Source organism: Oncorhynchus keta, chromosome 37, assembly GCF_023373465.1.
Source record: "Oncorhynchus keta strain PuntledgeMale-10-30-2019 chromosome 37, Oket_V2, whole genome shotgun sequence".
Classification (NCBI taxonomy): domain Eukaryota; kingdom Metazoa; phylum Chordata; class Actinopteri; order Salmoniformes; family Salmonidae; genus Oncorhynchus; species Oncorhynchus keta.
Genome location: NC_068457.1, coordinates 24815613 through 24829726, shown reverse-complemented (window position 1 = coordinate 24829726; position 14114 = coordinate 24815613). Strand labels below are relative to the sequence as shown.

Here is a 14114-nt window from a genome sequence, read left to right as displayed (position 1 = left end):
TACCAAGATGTTTTAAACCCAGTGTATGGGAAGTATGGGACTTCATAAACCCAGTGTATGGGAAGTATGGGACTTCATAAACCCAGTGTATGGGAAGTATGGGACTTCATAAACCCAGTGTATGGGAAGTATGGGACTTCATAAACCCAGTGTGTGGGAAGTATGGGACTTCATAAACCCAGTGTGTGGGAAGTATGGGACTTCATAAACCCAGTGTATGGGAAGTATAGGACTTCATAAACCCAGTGTATGGGAAGTATAGGACTTCATAAACCCAGTGTATGGGAAGTATAGGACTTCATAAACCCAGTGTGTGGGAAGTATGGGACTTCATAAATCCAGTGAGATTGCAGACTAACCTTTTGAATTCTGCCCGTCCAGCTCCCATCAGGAAGAGTCGTGCCGGGGGCTCTCGCCTGCTGCAGATCAAGGGGGCCAGGAGTTTCAGGGTGAAGAAGGGGGGCTCTCTGTCCTCCATCCGCCGTGCCGGCAGCCTGAAGAGCACCAAGATGTCCCGCCAAGACTCAGAGTCAGAGAACGAGGAGGGACTGCTGTCCCAGAGCAGGGACACTGTCACTGACATAGGTAACAACACACTAACCACTGATCTCAGAATCCCAACCCCATATCCCAACCTTGACCATTAGGTGGGTGAATAAGATCTGATCTGGTGACAACTTCCATACATAGATCTAAACTAATAGATCATCTGATCTATTCTAATCACAGATGTAGGCACCCTAAATCCGATAAAGTGCACTACATTTGGCCAGAGATCTATGGAGCCCGATTTGCCTACTACTCAGTCATAGTAGTCACCTGTCATTCAACAACTCTGTATCAACATGTGATGTATAGCATTCATTGTCATCTGTCCCCTTTGAGTAGTTAACTCAATGACGAATGTTGTTTGTTTGATGGGAGATGCAACATAACGGATTTCCACGAGGAGAGTCAATGAAGTAAACTGATACAGTATTGCTGTGTGTTGTGACATGACAGGAAGCCCATGGAGCACCAGTGAACCCAGTATTGAGCCGGAGGGTTCAGGAGGCACCGGCGGAGCAGAGGACAACTACCACCGTAACATGTCCTGGCTACATGTAGGTGCTGGGTGTGTGCATGTGTGTGCGTACTTTTACGTGCGTACCTACGTGCGTGCATTCAACTTGGCATACTTGTTTATGACCTGTACAGTGCATTCACCTGCATACACACGCTATAAAGCTAGCACATTGTCCTCATCAACCCCATTCACCTGTATACACATGCTATAAAGCTAGCACATTGTCTTCATCAAGCCCATTCACCTGTATACACATGCTATAAAGCTAGCACATTGTCTTCATCTAGCCCATTCACCTGTATACACATGCTATAAAGCTAGCACATTGTCTTCATCTAGCCCATTCACCTGTATACACATGCTATAAAGCTAGCACATTGTCTTCATCAAGCCCATTCACCTGTATACACATGCTATAAAGCTAGCACATTGTCTTCATCTAGCCCATTCACCTGTATACACATGCTATAAAGCTAGCACATTGTCTTCATCAACCCCATTCACCTGTATACACATGCTATAAAGCTAGCACATTGTCTTCATCAAGCCCATTCACCTGTATACACATGCTATAAAGCTAGCACATTGTCCTCATCAAGCCCATTCACCTGTATACACATGCTATAAAGCTAGCACATTGTCTTCATCTAGCCCATTCACCTGTATACACATGCTATAAAGCTAGCACATTGTCTTCATCAAGCCCATTCACCTGTATACACATGCTATAAAGCTAGCACATTGTCTTCATCAAGCCCATTCACCTGTATACACATGCTATAAAGCTAGCACATTGTCTTCATCTAGCCCATTCACCTGTATACACATGCTATAAAGTTAGCACATTGCCCTCATCAACCCCATTCACCTGTATACACATGCTATAAAGCCAGCACATTGTCCTCATCAACCCCATTCACCTGTATACACATGCTATAAAGCTAGCACATTGTCCTCATCAAGCCCATTCACCTGTATACACATGCTATAAAGCTAGCACATTGTCCTCATCAAGCCCATTCACCTGTATACACATGCTATAAAGCTAGCACATTGTCCTCATCAAGCCCATTCACCTGTATACTCATGCTATAAAGCTAGCACATTGTCCTCATCAACCCCATTCACCTGTATGCACATGCTATAAAGCTAGCACATTGTCCTCATCAACCCCATTCACCTGTATACAGATGTTTTAAAGCTAGCACATTGTCTTCATCTAGCCCATTCACCTGTATACACATGCTATAAAGCTAGCACATTGTCCTCATCAAGCCCATTCATCCTGTATACACATGCTATAAAGCTAGCACATTGTCCTCATCAATCCCATTCACCTGTATACACATGCTATAAAGCTAGCACATTGTCCTCATCAAGCCCATTCACCTGTATACACATGCTATAAAGCTAGCACATTGTCCTCATCAAGCCCATTCACCTGTATACACATGCTATAAAGCTAGCACATTGTCCTCATCAAGCCCATTCACCTGTATACACATGCTATAAAGCTAGCACATTGTCCTCATCAACCCCATTCACCTGTATACACATGCTATAAAGCTAGCACATTGTCCTCATCAAGCCCATTCACCTGTATACACATGCTATAAAGCTAGCACATTGTCCTCATCAAGCCCATTCACCTGTATACACATGCTATAAAGCTAGCACATTGTCCTCATCAAGCCCATTCATCCTGTATACACATGCTATAAAGCTAGCACATTGTCCTCATCAAGCCCATTCACCTGTATACACATGCTATAAAGCTAGCACATTGTCTTCATCAAGCCCATTCACCTGTATACACATGCTATAAAGCTAGCACATTGTCCTCATCAAGCCAATTCATCCTGTATACACATGCTTTAAAGCTAGCACATTGTCCTCATCAAGCCCATTCACCTGTATACACATGCTATAAAGCTAGCACATTGTCCTCATGAACCCCATTCATCCTGTATACACATGCTATAAAGCTAGCACATTGTCTTCATCTAGCCCATTCACCTGTATACACATGCTATAAAGCTAGCACATTGTCCTCATCAAGCCCATTCACCTGTATACACATGCTATAAAGCTAGCACATTGTCCTCATCAACCCCATTCACCTGTATACACATGCTATAAAGCTAGCACATTGTCCTCATCAAGCCCATTCACCTGTATACACATGCTATAAAGCTAGCACATTGTCCTCATGAACCCCATTCATCCTGTATACACATGCTATAAAGCTAGCACATTGTCTTCATCTAGCCCATTCACCTGTATACACATGCTATAAAGCTAGCACATTGTCCTCATCAAGCCCATTCACCTGTATACACATGCTATAAAGCTAGCACATTGTCCTCATCAACCCCATTCACCTGTATACACATGCTATAAAGCTAGCACATTGTCCTCATCAAGCCCATTCACCTGTATACACATGCTATAAAGCTAGCACATTGTCCTCATCAAGCCCATTCACCTGTATACACATGCTATAAAGCTAGCACATTGTCCTCATCAAGCCCATTCATCCTGTATACACATGCTATAAAGCTAGCACATTGTCCTCATCAAGCCCATTCACCTGTATACACATGCTATAAAGCTAGCACATTGTCCTCATCAAGCCCATTCACCTGTATACTCATGCTATAAAGCTAGCACATTGTCCTCATCAACCCCATTCACCTGTATGCACATGCTATAAAGCTAGCACATTGTCCTCATCAACCCCATTCACCTGTATACAGATGTTTTAAAGCTAGCACATTGTCTTCATCTAGCCCATTCACCTGTATACACATGCTATAAAGCTAGCACATTGTCCTCATCAAGCCCATTCATCCTGTATACACATGCTATAAAGCTAGCACATTGTCCTCATCAATCCCATTCACCTGTACACACATGCTATAAAGCTAGCACATTGTCCTCATCAAGCCCATTCACCTGTATACACATGCTATAAAGCTAGCACATTGTCCTCATCAAGCCCATTCACCTGTATACACATGCTATAAAGCTAGCACATTGTCCTCATCAAGCCCATTCACCTGTATACACATGCTATAAAGCTAGCACATTGTCCTCATCAACCCCATTCACCTGTATACACATGCTATAAAGCTAGCACATTGTCCTCATCAAGCCCATTCACCTGTATACACATGCTATAAAGCTAGCACATTGTCCTCATCAAGCCCATTCACCTGTATACACATGCTATAAAGCTAGCACATTGTCCTCATCAAGCCCATTCATCCTGTATACACATGCTATAAAGCTAGCACATTGTCCTCATCAAGCCCATTCACCTGTATACACATGCTATAAAGCTAGCACATTGTCTTCATCAAGCCCATTCACCTGTATACACATGCTATAAAGCTAGCACATTGTCCTCATCAAGCCAATTCATCCTGTATACACATGCTATAAAGCTAGCACATTGTCCTCATCAAGCCCATTCACCTGTATACACATGCTATAAAGCTAGCACATTGTCCTCATGAACCCCATTCATCCTGTATACACATGCTATAAAGCTAGCACATTGTCTTCATCTAGCCCATTCACCTGTATACACATGCTATAAAGCTAGCACATTGTCCTCATCAAGCCCATTCACCTGTATACACATGCTATAAAGCTAGCACATTGTCCTCATCAACCCCATTCACCTGTATACACATGCTATAAAGCTAGCACATTGTCCTCATCAAGCCCATTCACCTGTATACACATGCTATAAAGCTAGCACATTGTCCTCATCAAGCCCATTCACCTGTATACACATGCTATAAAGCTAGCACATTGTCCTCATCAAGCCCATTCATCCTGTATACACATGCTATAAAGCTAGCACATTGTCCTCATCAAGCCCATTCACCTGTATACACATGCTATAAAGCTAGCACATTGTCTTCATCAAGCCCATTCACCTGTATACACATGCTATAAAGCTAGCACATTGTCCTCATCAAGCCCATTCATCCTGTATACACATGCTATAAAGCTAGCACATTGTCCTCATCAAGCCCATTCACCTGTATACACATGCTATAAAGCTAGCACATTGTCCTCATGAACCCCATTCATCCTGTATACACATGCTATAAAGCTAGCACATTGTCTTCATCTAGCCCATTCACCTGTATACACATTACATTTACATTACATTTAAGTCATTTAGCAGACGCTCTTATCCAGAGCGACATTGTCCTACAAATTGGTGCATACACCTTATGACATCCCAGTGGAACAGCCACATTGTCATCTAAATTCTCCTGTATACACATGCTATAAAGGGGGTGAGCTATAAAGGCACATTACTCATACCCATTCATCCTTACCCTATCCTAGGTATTCCTTGAAGAGGTGGGGTTTCAGGTGTCTCCGGAAGGTGGTGATTGACTCATGCTATAAGCTAGCACATTGTCTTCATCAAGCCCATTCATCCTGTATACACATGCTATAAAGCTAGCACATTGTCCTCATCAAGCCCATTCATCCTGTATACACATGCTATAAAGCTAGCACATTGTCCTCATCAAGCCCATTCATCCTGTATACACATGCTATAAAGCTAGCACATTGTCTTCATCAAGCCCATTCATCCTGTATACACATGCTATAAAGCTAGCACATTGTCTTCATCAAGCCCATTCATCCTGTATACACATGCTATAAAGCTAGCACATTGTCCTCATCAAGCCCATTCATCCTGTATACACATGCTATAAAGCTAGCACATTGTCCTCATCAAGCCCATTCATCCTGTATACACATGCTATAAAGCTAGCACATTGTCTTCATCAAGCCCATTCATCCTGTATACACATGCTATAAAGCTAGCACATTGTCTTCATCAAGCCCATTCATCCTGTATACACATGCTATAAAGCTAGCACATTGTCCTCATCAAGCCCATTCATCCTGTATACACATGCTATAAAGCTAGCACATTGTCCTCATCAAGCCCATTCATCCTGTATACACATGCTATAAAGCTAGCACATTGTCCTCATCAAGCCCATTCATCCTGTATACACATGCTATAAAGCTAGCACATTGTCCTCATCAAGCCCATTCATCCTGTATACACATGCTATAAAGCTAGCACATTGTCTTCATCAACCCCATTCATCCTGTATAACTGTTGTTCCCTCTGTTGTCTTCCTCTGTAGATCATGATTCTGCTGTGCAACCAGCAGAGTTTCATCTGTACCCACGTGGAGTTCTGCCACCCACGCTGCTACCAGCACCACAGCCGCTCCTGTGCCCGCCTGGTGCGTGCCATCAAGCTGCTCTACGGGGAGACAGTGGACAGCCTGAGAGAAGACAGTGCAGGGAACATCAGTAGCCGGTCCAAGAAAAACAAGGAGGTGGGCGCAGAGAGGAGTGGACTGAAATGTATTGAAGTGATGTGATATGGAGTGGTGTGAATTTAAATGTATTGAAGTGATGTGATATGGAGTGGTGTGATTTTAAATGTATTGAAGTGATGTGATATGGAGTGGTGTGATTTAACCTATATCTAACTAGGCAAGTCAGTTAGGAACACATTCTTATTTACAATGACGGCCTACCAGAAGGCAAAAGGCCTCCTGCGGGGACGAGGGCCTGGGATTAAAAATACTAATAAAATATAGGTCAAAACACACATCACGACAAGAGAGACACCACAACACTACATAGAGAGACCTACAAGACATTAGCATGACAGCAACACATGACAACACAGCATGGTAGCAACACAACATGACAAGACAACAACATGGTAGCAACATAACATGGCAGCAGCACATGTATTGAAGTGATGTAATGTGGAGTGGTTTGATGATACTGTAACTGAAGTGACTTGTATTTTCCAATGTCTTCCTCTCTTTGTGTCTCCAGTGGTCAGACAAGTCAAGTCTGAGGACCCCGTCCATGAAGAGACGCCCCAAAGACTCCAACACCGAGGGCAAGAAGGACACGGGCATGCTCAAGTACATCCGCAACCAGGTGCCCACCTACAGCCCTCATGCCAACACATGCCCTGGTAGCCATAGCATGTGCCAGAGCGTCTGTCTGTCCATCCGTCTGTCTGGTAGTCTGTCTATCCGTAAGCCTGTGTGTGTGTCTCTGTTCGTCAGCCTGTCTGTCTGTCCGTCAGCTTGTCTGTCTGTCTGTCTGTCCGTCAGCCTGTCTGTCTGTCTGTCTGTCTGTCTGTCTGTCTGTCTGTCTGTCTGTCTGTCTGTCTGTCTGTCTGTCCGTCTGTCTGTATGGTAGTCTGTCTATCCATCCGTTAGCCTGCCTGTCTGTCTGTCCGTCAGCTTGTCTGTCTGTCTGTCTGTCTGTCCGTCAGCTTGTCTGTCTGTCTGTCTGTCTGTCCGTCAGCCTGTCTGTCTGTCTGTCTGTCTGTCTGTCTGTCTGTCTGTCTGTCTGTCTGTCTGTCTGTCTGTCTGTATGGTAGTCTGTCTATCCATCCGTTAGCCTGCGTGTCTATCTGTCCGTTAGCCTGTATGTCTGTCTATCCATCTGTCTGAAGCAGTGTGTCAACAGATGCCACTGTGTCGCCACATGCTTGTTTATCTAGAGCAAGATGCCAACCTCATGCCAAGATGTCCTCACCCCACACCCACACGCTTCTACCCACTCAAATACATCATCTCTAATTCTACTACTGAAGTAGCATGCTATCTCGCTACAGCCCTCTCAGCCAACTCATGTATATTGCAGCACCATGCAATACCATACTAATACAAGCTATAGGCCTACAGCAGCAATGGTATATCTACTAGCATGCTAAAGCTAACGCTGGCTGTCTGTGGTCTATGGCCTTTCCCTTCAGGTGATGAGCCTGTCCCTGGCCCCTCTGTCCCTAGCATGCTATACAAGCTATATGCCCACACCAGCAATGCTATCAGATCTCCACTAGCATGCTAATGCTAACCCTTGCTTGATGTGGCCTCTCCCCTCAGGTGATGAGCCTGTCCCCAGCTCCTCTGTCACTGCTGATCAAGGCGGCGCCCATCCTGACAGAGGACATGTACGCAGACGTCCAGCCTGCAGCCTGGGAGCTCCTGCTGAGTGTGGACGAGCATATGGCTGCCGCTGCAGGTGACTACAGAGAACTGTGGGTGACTGTCATGGATATCAGGGTTTCTGTTTGAACAATTTCTCTTTTAATGTCAGTAACTAGAGTTATTCCAAGCCTATTCTGGTGAGATATTCTGGGCTCCACTCCAAACTCTGAATCTGTGCTCACAGCTTTGCCTCCAGTCTAAAGATAAATGGAAGAGTTTAAAATGTAGTATATATTTTTTTGTCACCACATCTTTCTGTCTCTACTCTTTTTCTCTCTCTGTGTCTCGCTCTCTCTCTTTGTCTCTCTCTCTTTTTTTCCCTCTCTTTTTTCTCTCTCGCTCTGTCTCTCTCTCTCTCACGCTGTATATCTCTGTCCATCCCCACTTTCTCTGTCACCCCGCTTCACTTTACCTCTCTCTCTCTAACCCCCGTCCTCTCACCACTCCCCAGCTGCCATGTTCTTGCTGTGTGCGGTGAAGGTGCCTGACTCGGTGACAGAGATGATGATGGCTGAGTTCCAGCACGCTGAGGCGAGCCAGCGCATCAACTCTGTGTTCAAGTTCTACACGCTGTGGCGCTTCCGCTACCAGGTGTGGCCGCGCATGGAGGAGGGTGCCCAGCAGATCTTCAAGGTGCAGTAGAACTGTAGCCTCTACTAAAACAACTGTTAGTCAAAATGAGGAGTTGACAACGGGTATCCCCCAAGGTTCTATTCTGAGTCCTGTGGCTTTTCATTATTTACATAAATGATCTTGACTCTAAAGTGTAGGCCTCTTGTTAAGTCTCTTGCTTTGTTGAATTATTTTCTCATGAACTAATCTACATAATTCTCTATATTTTAGATCCCTCCGCCCAGCATCAACTTCACCCTGCCCTCACCTATCCTGGGCATGCCCTGTGTGCCCATGTTTGACCCGCCCTGGGTACCCTCCAACACTGGCAGCGTCCAAGACCCAATCAACGAGGACAACTCTGTAAGTCCCGCCCCTGCTGCCTGGATTAGGTCCAATCAGCAGATACTTACAGAATTTACAATGAGCCTAGTGGTTGACCAATGTTTACTATAAACCAAAGTACACATTTGTCTGACATTTTAAGTCTGTTGTGGTGTAAGGTATTGGTGCATGTATATTGAATTACATGGACATAACACTGTTAATTGAATTGGGTTGTGGAGTTTCATCTTTTTTACTAACCTTACTAATGCTACAACGGACCCATTATGCTACAACTGTTATGGTAACACTTGGTACTGTTATCCCAGTGTATTTATTCCTTGTGTTCGCTATGGCACCAGGAAATAAGCTTTAGAGGACTGATAAACAGTACAATATTATGCTACTAAATTGATAGTCGGCCATGACACTTTTTGGGGGGTTAATTTCTTTGTGTTGCTATGCTTTTTTTTGTTGTCTAGCATGAAAACCAAAAAACGATGTATTCAGATCACTTGTCATTCAATACTAGATCAGCTCAAGACTGGTCATTGTACTGTCTGAGTACAATAGTCCTCCTGTCTGTTATTTATCAATCTATCAATTGTCTTTGTTTTTAGTTCCCCACATTTATTCAATCAATCTATTCCATAGTAAGTTGTAATTTATGTACGGATGCTTGTTTGGGTGCATCATGGGAAACTGAGTTCATCTTTTGATGACTGAATGAGATAAAATTCAAAGAGATGTCTGTCCATTTCCAGCGGGCAAAAGTTTGGCACATGGGGTCTTAATAATGTCATGTTCTCGTTGTAAATTGGTTTTCTGGTTGAGAAGACATCATATAACCAGATTACAACCAACTGATGATCTCTGTTACAAGCAGGTAAAAACGTATTTTTCATGACGTAATGAATGCGTCATTGGAAAGACGTTATATTTTGATTGTTATCTGGTCAGATAAGTTCAACACAATGTCCATTATACAACCAGTATACAACCGGACCATGCATGACGTCATTAAAAGACGTCATAACGACGTCATTGCAACCAGTTTTGCCTGCTGGGTTGTCTGACTCCCCACAAACATTAAGACCTAGGGGGAGGTGCTATACTAGGGGGCCTCGTACGGGCCATTCTGGATACATGCATCTTATACAAGCCACTCCACGTTTTCTGTACTGTAATGCTCGGGCTTCTTTTGGGAAAGCTGCATGCATTGGTCATTTTGCATGTATATACTATGCATGGCCAATGACGGCCATTTTGTAATTGTTCAAACGTCAACATTTTCATGTCACTCTATCAAACATCTACTGTGATATCTCTGTTGGTGCCGGTTAGAATGCTCAAATGAGCTGTTGCACTGGATATACTCTCCTGATGGATTTGCATATAGTAAGTTTTACTGACAGCTATTTCCAATGGTAAATAATTGATCCCTGTGCATGGTGTAGTTGATCTAGGGTTGCAAAATGTAGTTAACTTTCTCCAAATCCCCAGGATTCCGGGTTTATCCTCATGATTCCGGAAATGTACAATTTGGGAAAGTTGCAACCCTAATCTACAAACATAATAAACCCTAATAATGTTTCCAGTCTTATCAGGAGAATATAACGGCATGTGTCATCCATATATAACTGTCGGGAAGAGACAGATAGTTTACATTACCAAATGTTCACCAGATGCCAGTATTGTAATTGTACTATAAACAGGACCCCCCTGAGAATGAGCCTATCCCACAGTCCCCCTGAGCCTCTGTTTTTCTGTTTGTCCTTTCACTCCCACACCTCACACACACACACACACACACACACACACACACACACACACACACACACACACACACACACACACACACACACACACACACACACACACACACACACACACACACACACACACACACACACACACACACACACACACACACACACATCCTCCCCCACGTTCCACCCTCCACACACACCCACACCCTTTTCCACACTTATACACACACACACACACACACACACACACACACACACACACACACACACACACACACACACACACACACACACACATCCACCCCACGTCCACACACACACACATCCTCCCCCCATCCTCCCCCCGTCCACCCTTTTCCACACTTATACACACACACACACACACACGCACGCACACACGCACGCACACACACACACACACACACACACACACACACACACACACACACACACACACACACACACACACACACACACACACACACACACACACACACACACACACACACACACACACACACACACATCCTCCCCCACGTCAACCCTCCACACACACCCACACCCTTTCCAACACTTATATACACAAACACACACCACCTCTTACAGAAATCTTTCTCGGCGCGGGCCGTGTCGCGCTCCCACCAGCGTGCAGAGCACATCCTGAAAAACCTGCAGCAGGAGGAGGAGAAGCGGCGTCTTGGGCGCGAGGCCAGTATCATCACAGCCATCCCCGTGGCCCAGGAGGCCTGCTACGAACCCACCTGCAGCCCCCCGCCCGAGCAGGAGGAGGAAGGTGGGTGGGTGGGACAGCCGTGGAGTGCTGGAGACATCTCTCTTTCTTCATTTTCTAAATATTTGTTATTGATTTGAGGTGTTAATTCAAGTGATACAGCTCCCGTCCCATTCAGGAAACCACTGATTCTGACCTCATTTGGAGAACCACTAACTTAACTGAACATCTAACAATAAACCTAGAACCTATCTATTTAGGTTTTCTGAGTGCTTCAGCCCTCTTCAAAAATAACAAAAACAACAAGCTTATACTGTTGCCCACATACCAGATAACAACCCTACCTTCGAGTCCACAACTACAGTGCTTAGTTGTAAAACACCTTGAATAATGCAGTCAGTCAGCCAGCAACTGGTAGTTTCATGTTGTGACTGACTCTGAAGCCTCTCCTCCCCGCCAGCAGAAGAAGAGGTCAATCTGGCGTCTCGCCGCATGTCCGTCACTCCGTCCTGCACCTCCAGTAACTCTCACAGGAACTACTCCTTCCGCCGCGGCTCCGTGTGGTCGGTCCGCTCCGTGGTCAGCGCCGAGGGTAAGACTGTGTTACCGTGGCAACCACACACCTGCCCACTCACTTGTAGGGGTCATGTTCCAGTATCCATATTAGGATCCCACATAGAATGCTTGGCTAGTACATTGCTTCATTCTAAGTGGCATGCTAGTATAGATGTCAGAATGGTATTTTGAATGCTGGTCAGATTCAAGTCACATGGGGAGGAATAGGAAAGCAAATCCTCACCTGATAATATCTGATAAAAGCACCATGATAAAATCATGCCTTGACACAGAGCTTGTACATATGGTAACCTTCCTAACTACAGTAGAACACCTTCCTAACTACAGTATAACACCTTCCTAACTACAGTAGAACACCTTCCTAACTACAGTATAACACCTTCCTAACTACAGTAGAACACCTTCCTAACTACAGTATAACACCTTCCTAACTACAGTAGAACACCTTCCTAACTACAGTATAACACCTTCCTAACTACAGTATAACACCTTCCTAACTACAGTATAACACCTTCCTAACTACAGTATAACACCTTCCTAACTACAGTATAACACCTTCCTAACTACAGTAGAACACCTTCCTAACTACAGTATAACACCTTCCTAACTACAGTAGAACACCTTCCTAACTACAGTATAACACCTTCCTAACTACAGTATAACACCTTCCTAACTACAGTATAACACCTTCCTAACTACAGTAGAACACCTTCCTAACTACAGTAGAACACCTTCCTAACTACAGTATAACACCTTCCTAACTACAGTAGAACACCTTCCTAACTACAGTATAACACCTTCCTAACTACAGTAGAATAAGGTGGTAGTGATTCATGGGTTGTTCTTGTCTACTAGATGAGGAGAACACTACGGAGCACACGCCCACTCATCACATGCTGCAGCCCCCCCAGGCCGTCTTCCCAGCATGCATCTGTGCCGCCGTCTTACCCATAGTGCACCTGATGGAGGACGGGGAGGTGCGAGAGGACGGTGTGGCAGGTGGGTGGCGTCGCTCAACACAAACTGTCATGTACTGTACTAGAGAGGCAGAGAGAGGGAGGGAGAGGGGGAGAGGATGAGAATAGAATACATTCTGTACAGGGTGAGATCAGAAACCTGTAGATGCATTCCATAGATACCCATAAGGCCACTCTAGAGTCCACTGTAACACAACACATTGCCTTTCATCACAATACACGCTGTTGAATAAAATAGAAAAGCAATGTTTCGGTCTGTCCTGAGAAAACTCATGATCATTTTCTTATGATCCATTTACCATGATCCTGCAGTGAGTGCAGTGGCCCAGCAGATCCTGTGGAACTGTCTGATCGAAGACCCCGCCCTGGTGCTCAGGCACTTCCTGGAGAAGCTCACCGTTAGCAATCGACAGGTAGAGCAGCCGTTGTCCATCAAAATACTCTGCAGTCTCATATGATCGGACCAATAGCATCCTGCTCCTCTTCAGTATGTTGTTCAATCTATGTCTTATGGACAAAATCTGTTGTTAGTAGACTGCCTCCCTGTTTCAAAACGTTTCAAAACATTTTCTCTATCCTAAATACAAAAAATGACAGGTGGTTCTTACACAAAAAGATTACGAGACAGAACTCTAAAAGTTACTTTTTCTTTTTTCATGCTTTTTTTCATGCTTTTTACAGCAGGCAGGGGAAAAGTTGTACACAGACGTTTCGGTTTGTATCACCTTCTTCATGTATTGGGTTAAGGTTGTTGAAGGTTGACCGGAATTTACCTGCTTTTTCCCCCCACTGAACACAACCCCTCCTGTTGTTAATGTGTTTTGTTTGAACTGACACATGTTTCTATGTGTATCAGGACGAGCTGATGTACATGCTGAGGAAGCTGTTGATGAACATCGGTGACCTCCCAGCTCAGACCTCTCACATCCTCTTCAACTACCTGGTGAGACAAGACATCAGTCAATGTATATCAGACAGTAGCAG

The 14114-nt window shown here is 44.5% G+C and overlaps 1 protein-coding gene across 20 annotated transcripts in view; it reads left to right on the top strand.

Moving 5' to 3' along the window:
- The window catches only part of LOC118379616 (protein unc-80 homolog), a 118919-nt gene that overhangs the window by 53847 nt on the left and 50958 nt on the right, over window positions 1-14114 (top strand). For all 20 annotated transcript variants that reach the window (XM_052499901.1, XM_052499900.1, XM_052499897.1 and 17 more), the window contains exons 28-39: window positions 382-585; window positions 1003-1103; window positions 6259-6456; window positions 6971-7078; window positions 8038-8176; window positions 8594-8775; window positions 8986-9117; window positions 11454-11640; window positions 12038-12169; window positions 13009-13152; window positions 13443-13543; window positions 13987-14073. In XM_052499901.1, the coding sequence (XP_052355861.1) occupies window positions 382-585; window positions 1003-1103; window positions 6259-6456; window positions 6971-7078; window positions 8038-8176; window positions 8594-8775; window positions 8986-9117; window positions 11454-11640; window positions 12038-12169; window positions 13009-13152; window positions 13443-13543; window positions 13987-14073 (1715 nt within the window). The remainder of the gene's footprint in view (window positions 1-381; window positions 586-1002; window positions 1104-6258; window positions 6457-6970; window positions 7079-8037; window positions 8177-8593; window positions 8776-8985; window positions 9118-11453; window positions 11641-12037; window positions 12170-13008; window positions 13153-13442; window positions 13544-13986; window positions 14074-14114) is intronic.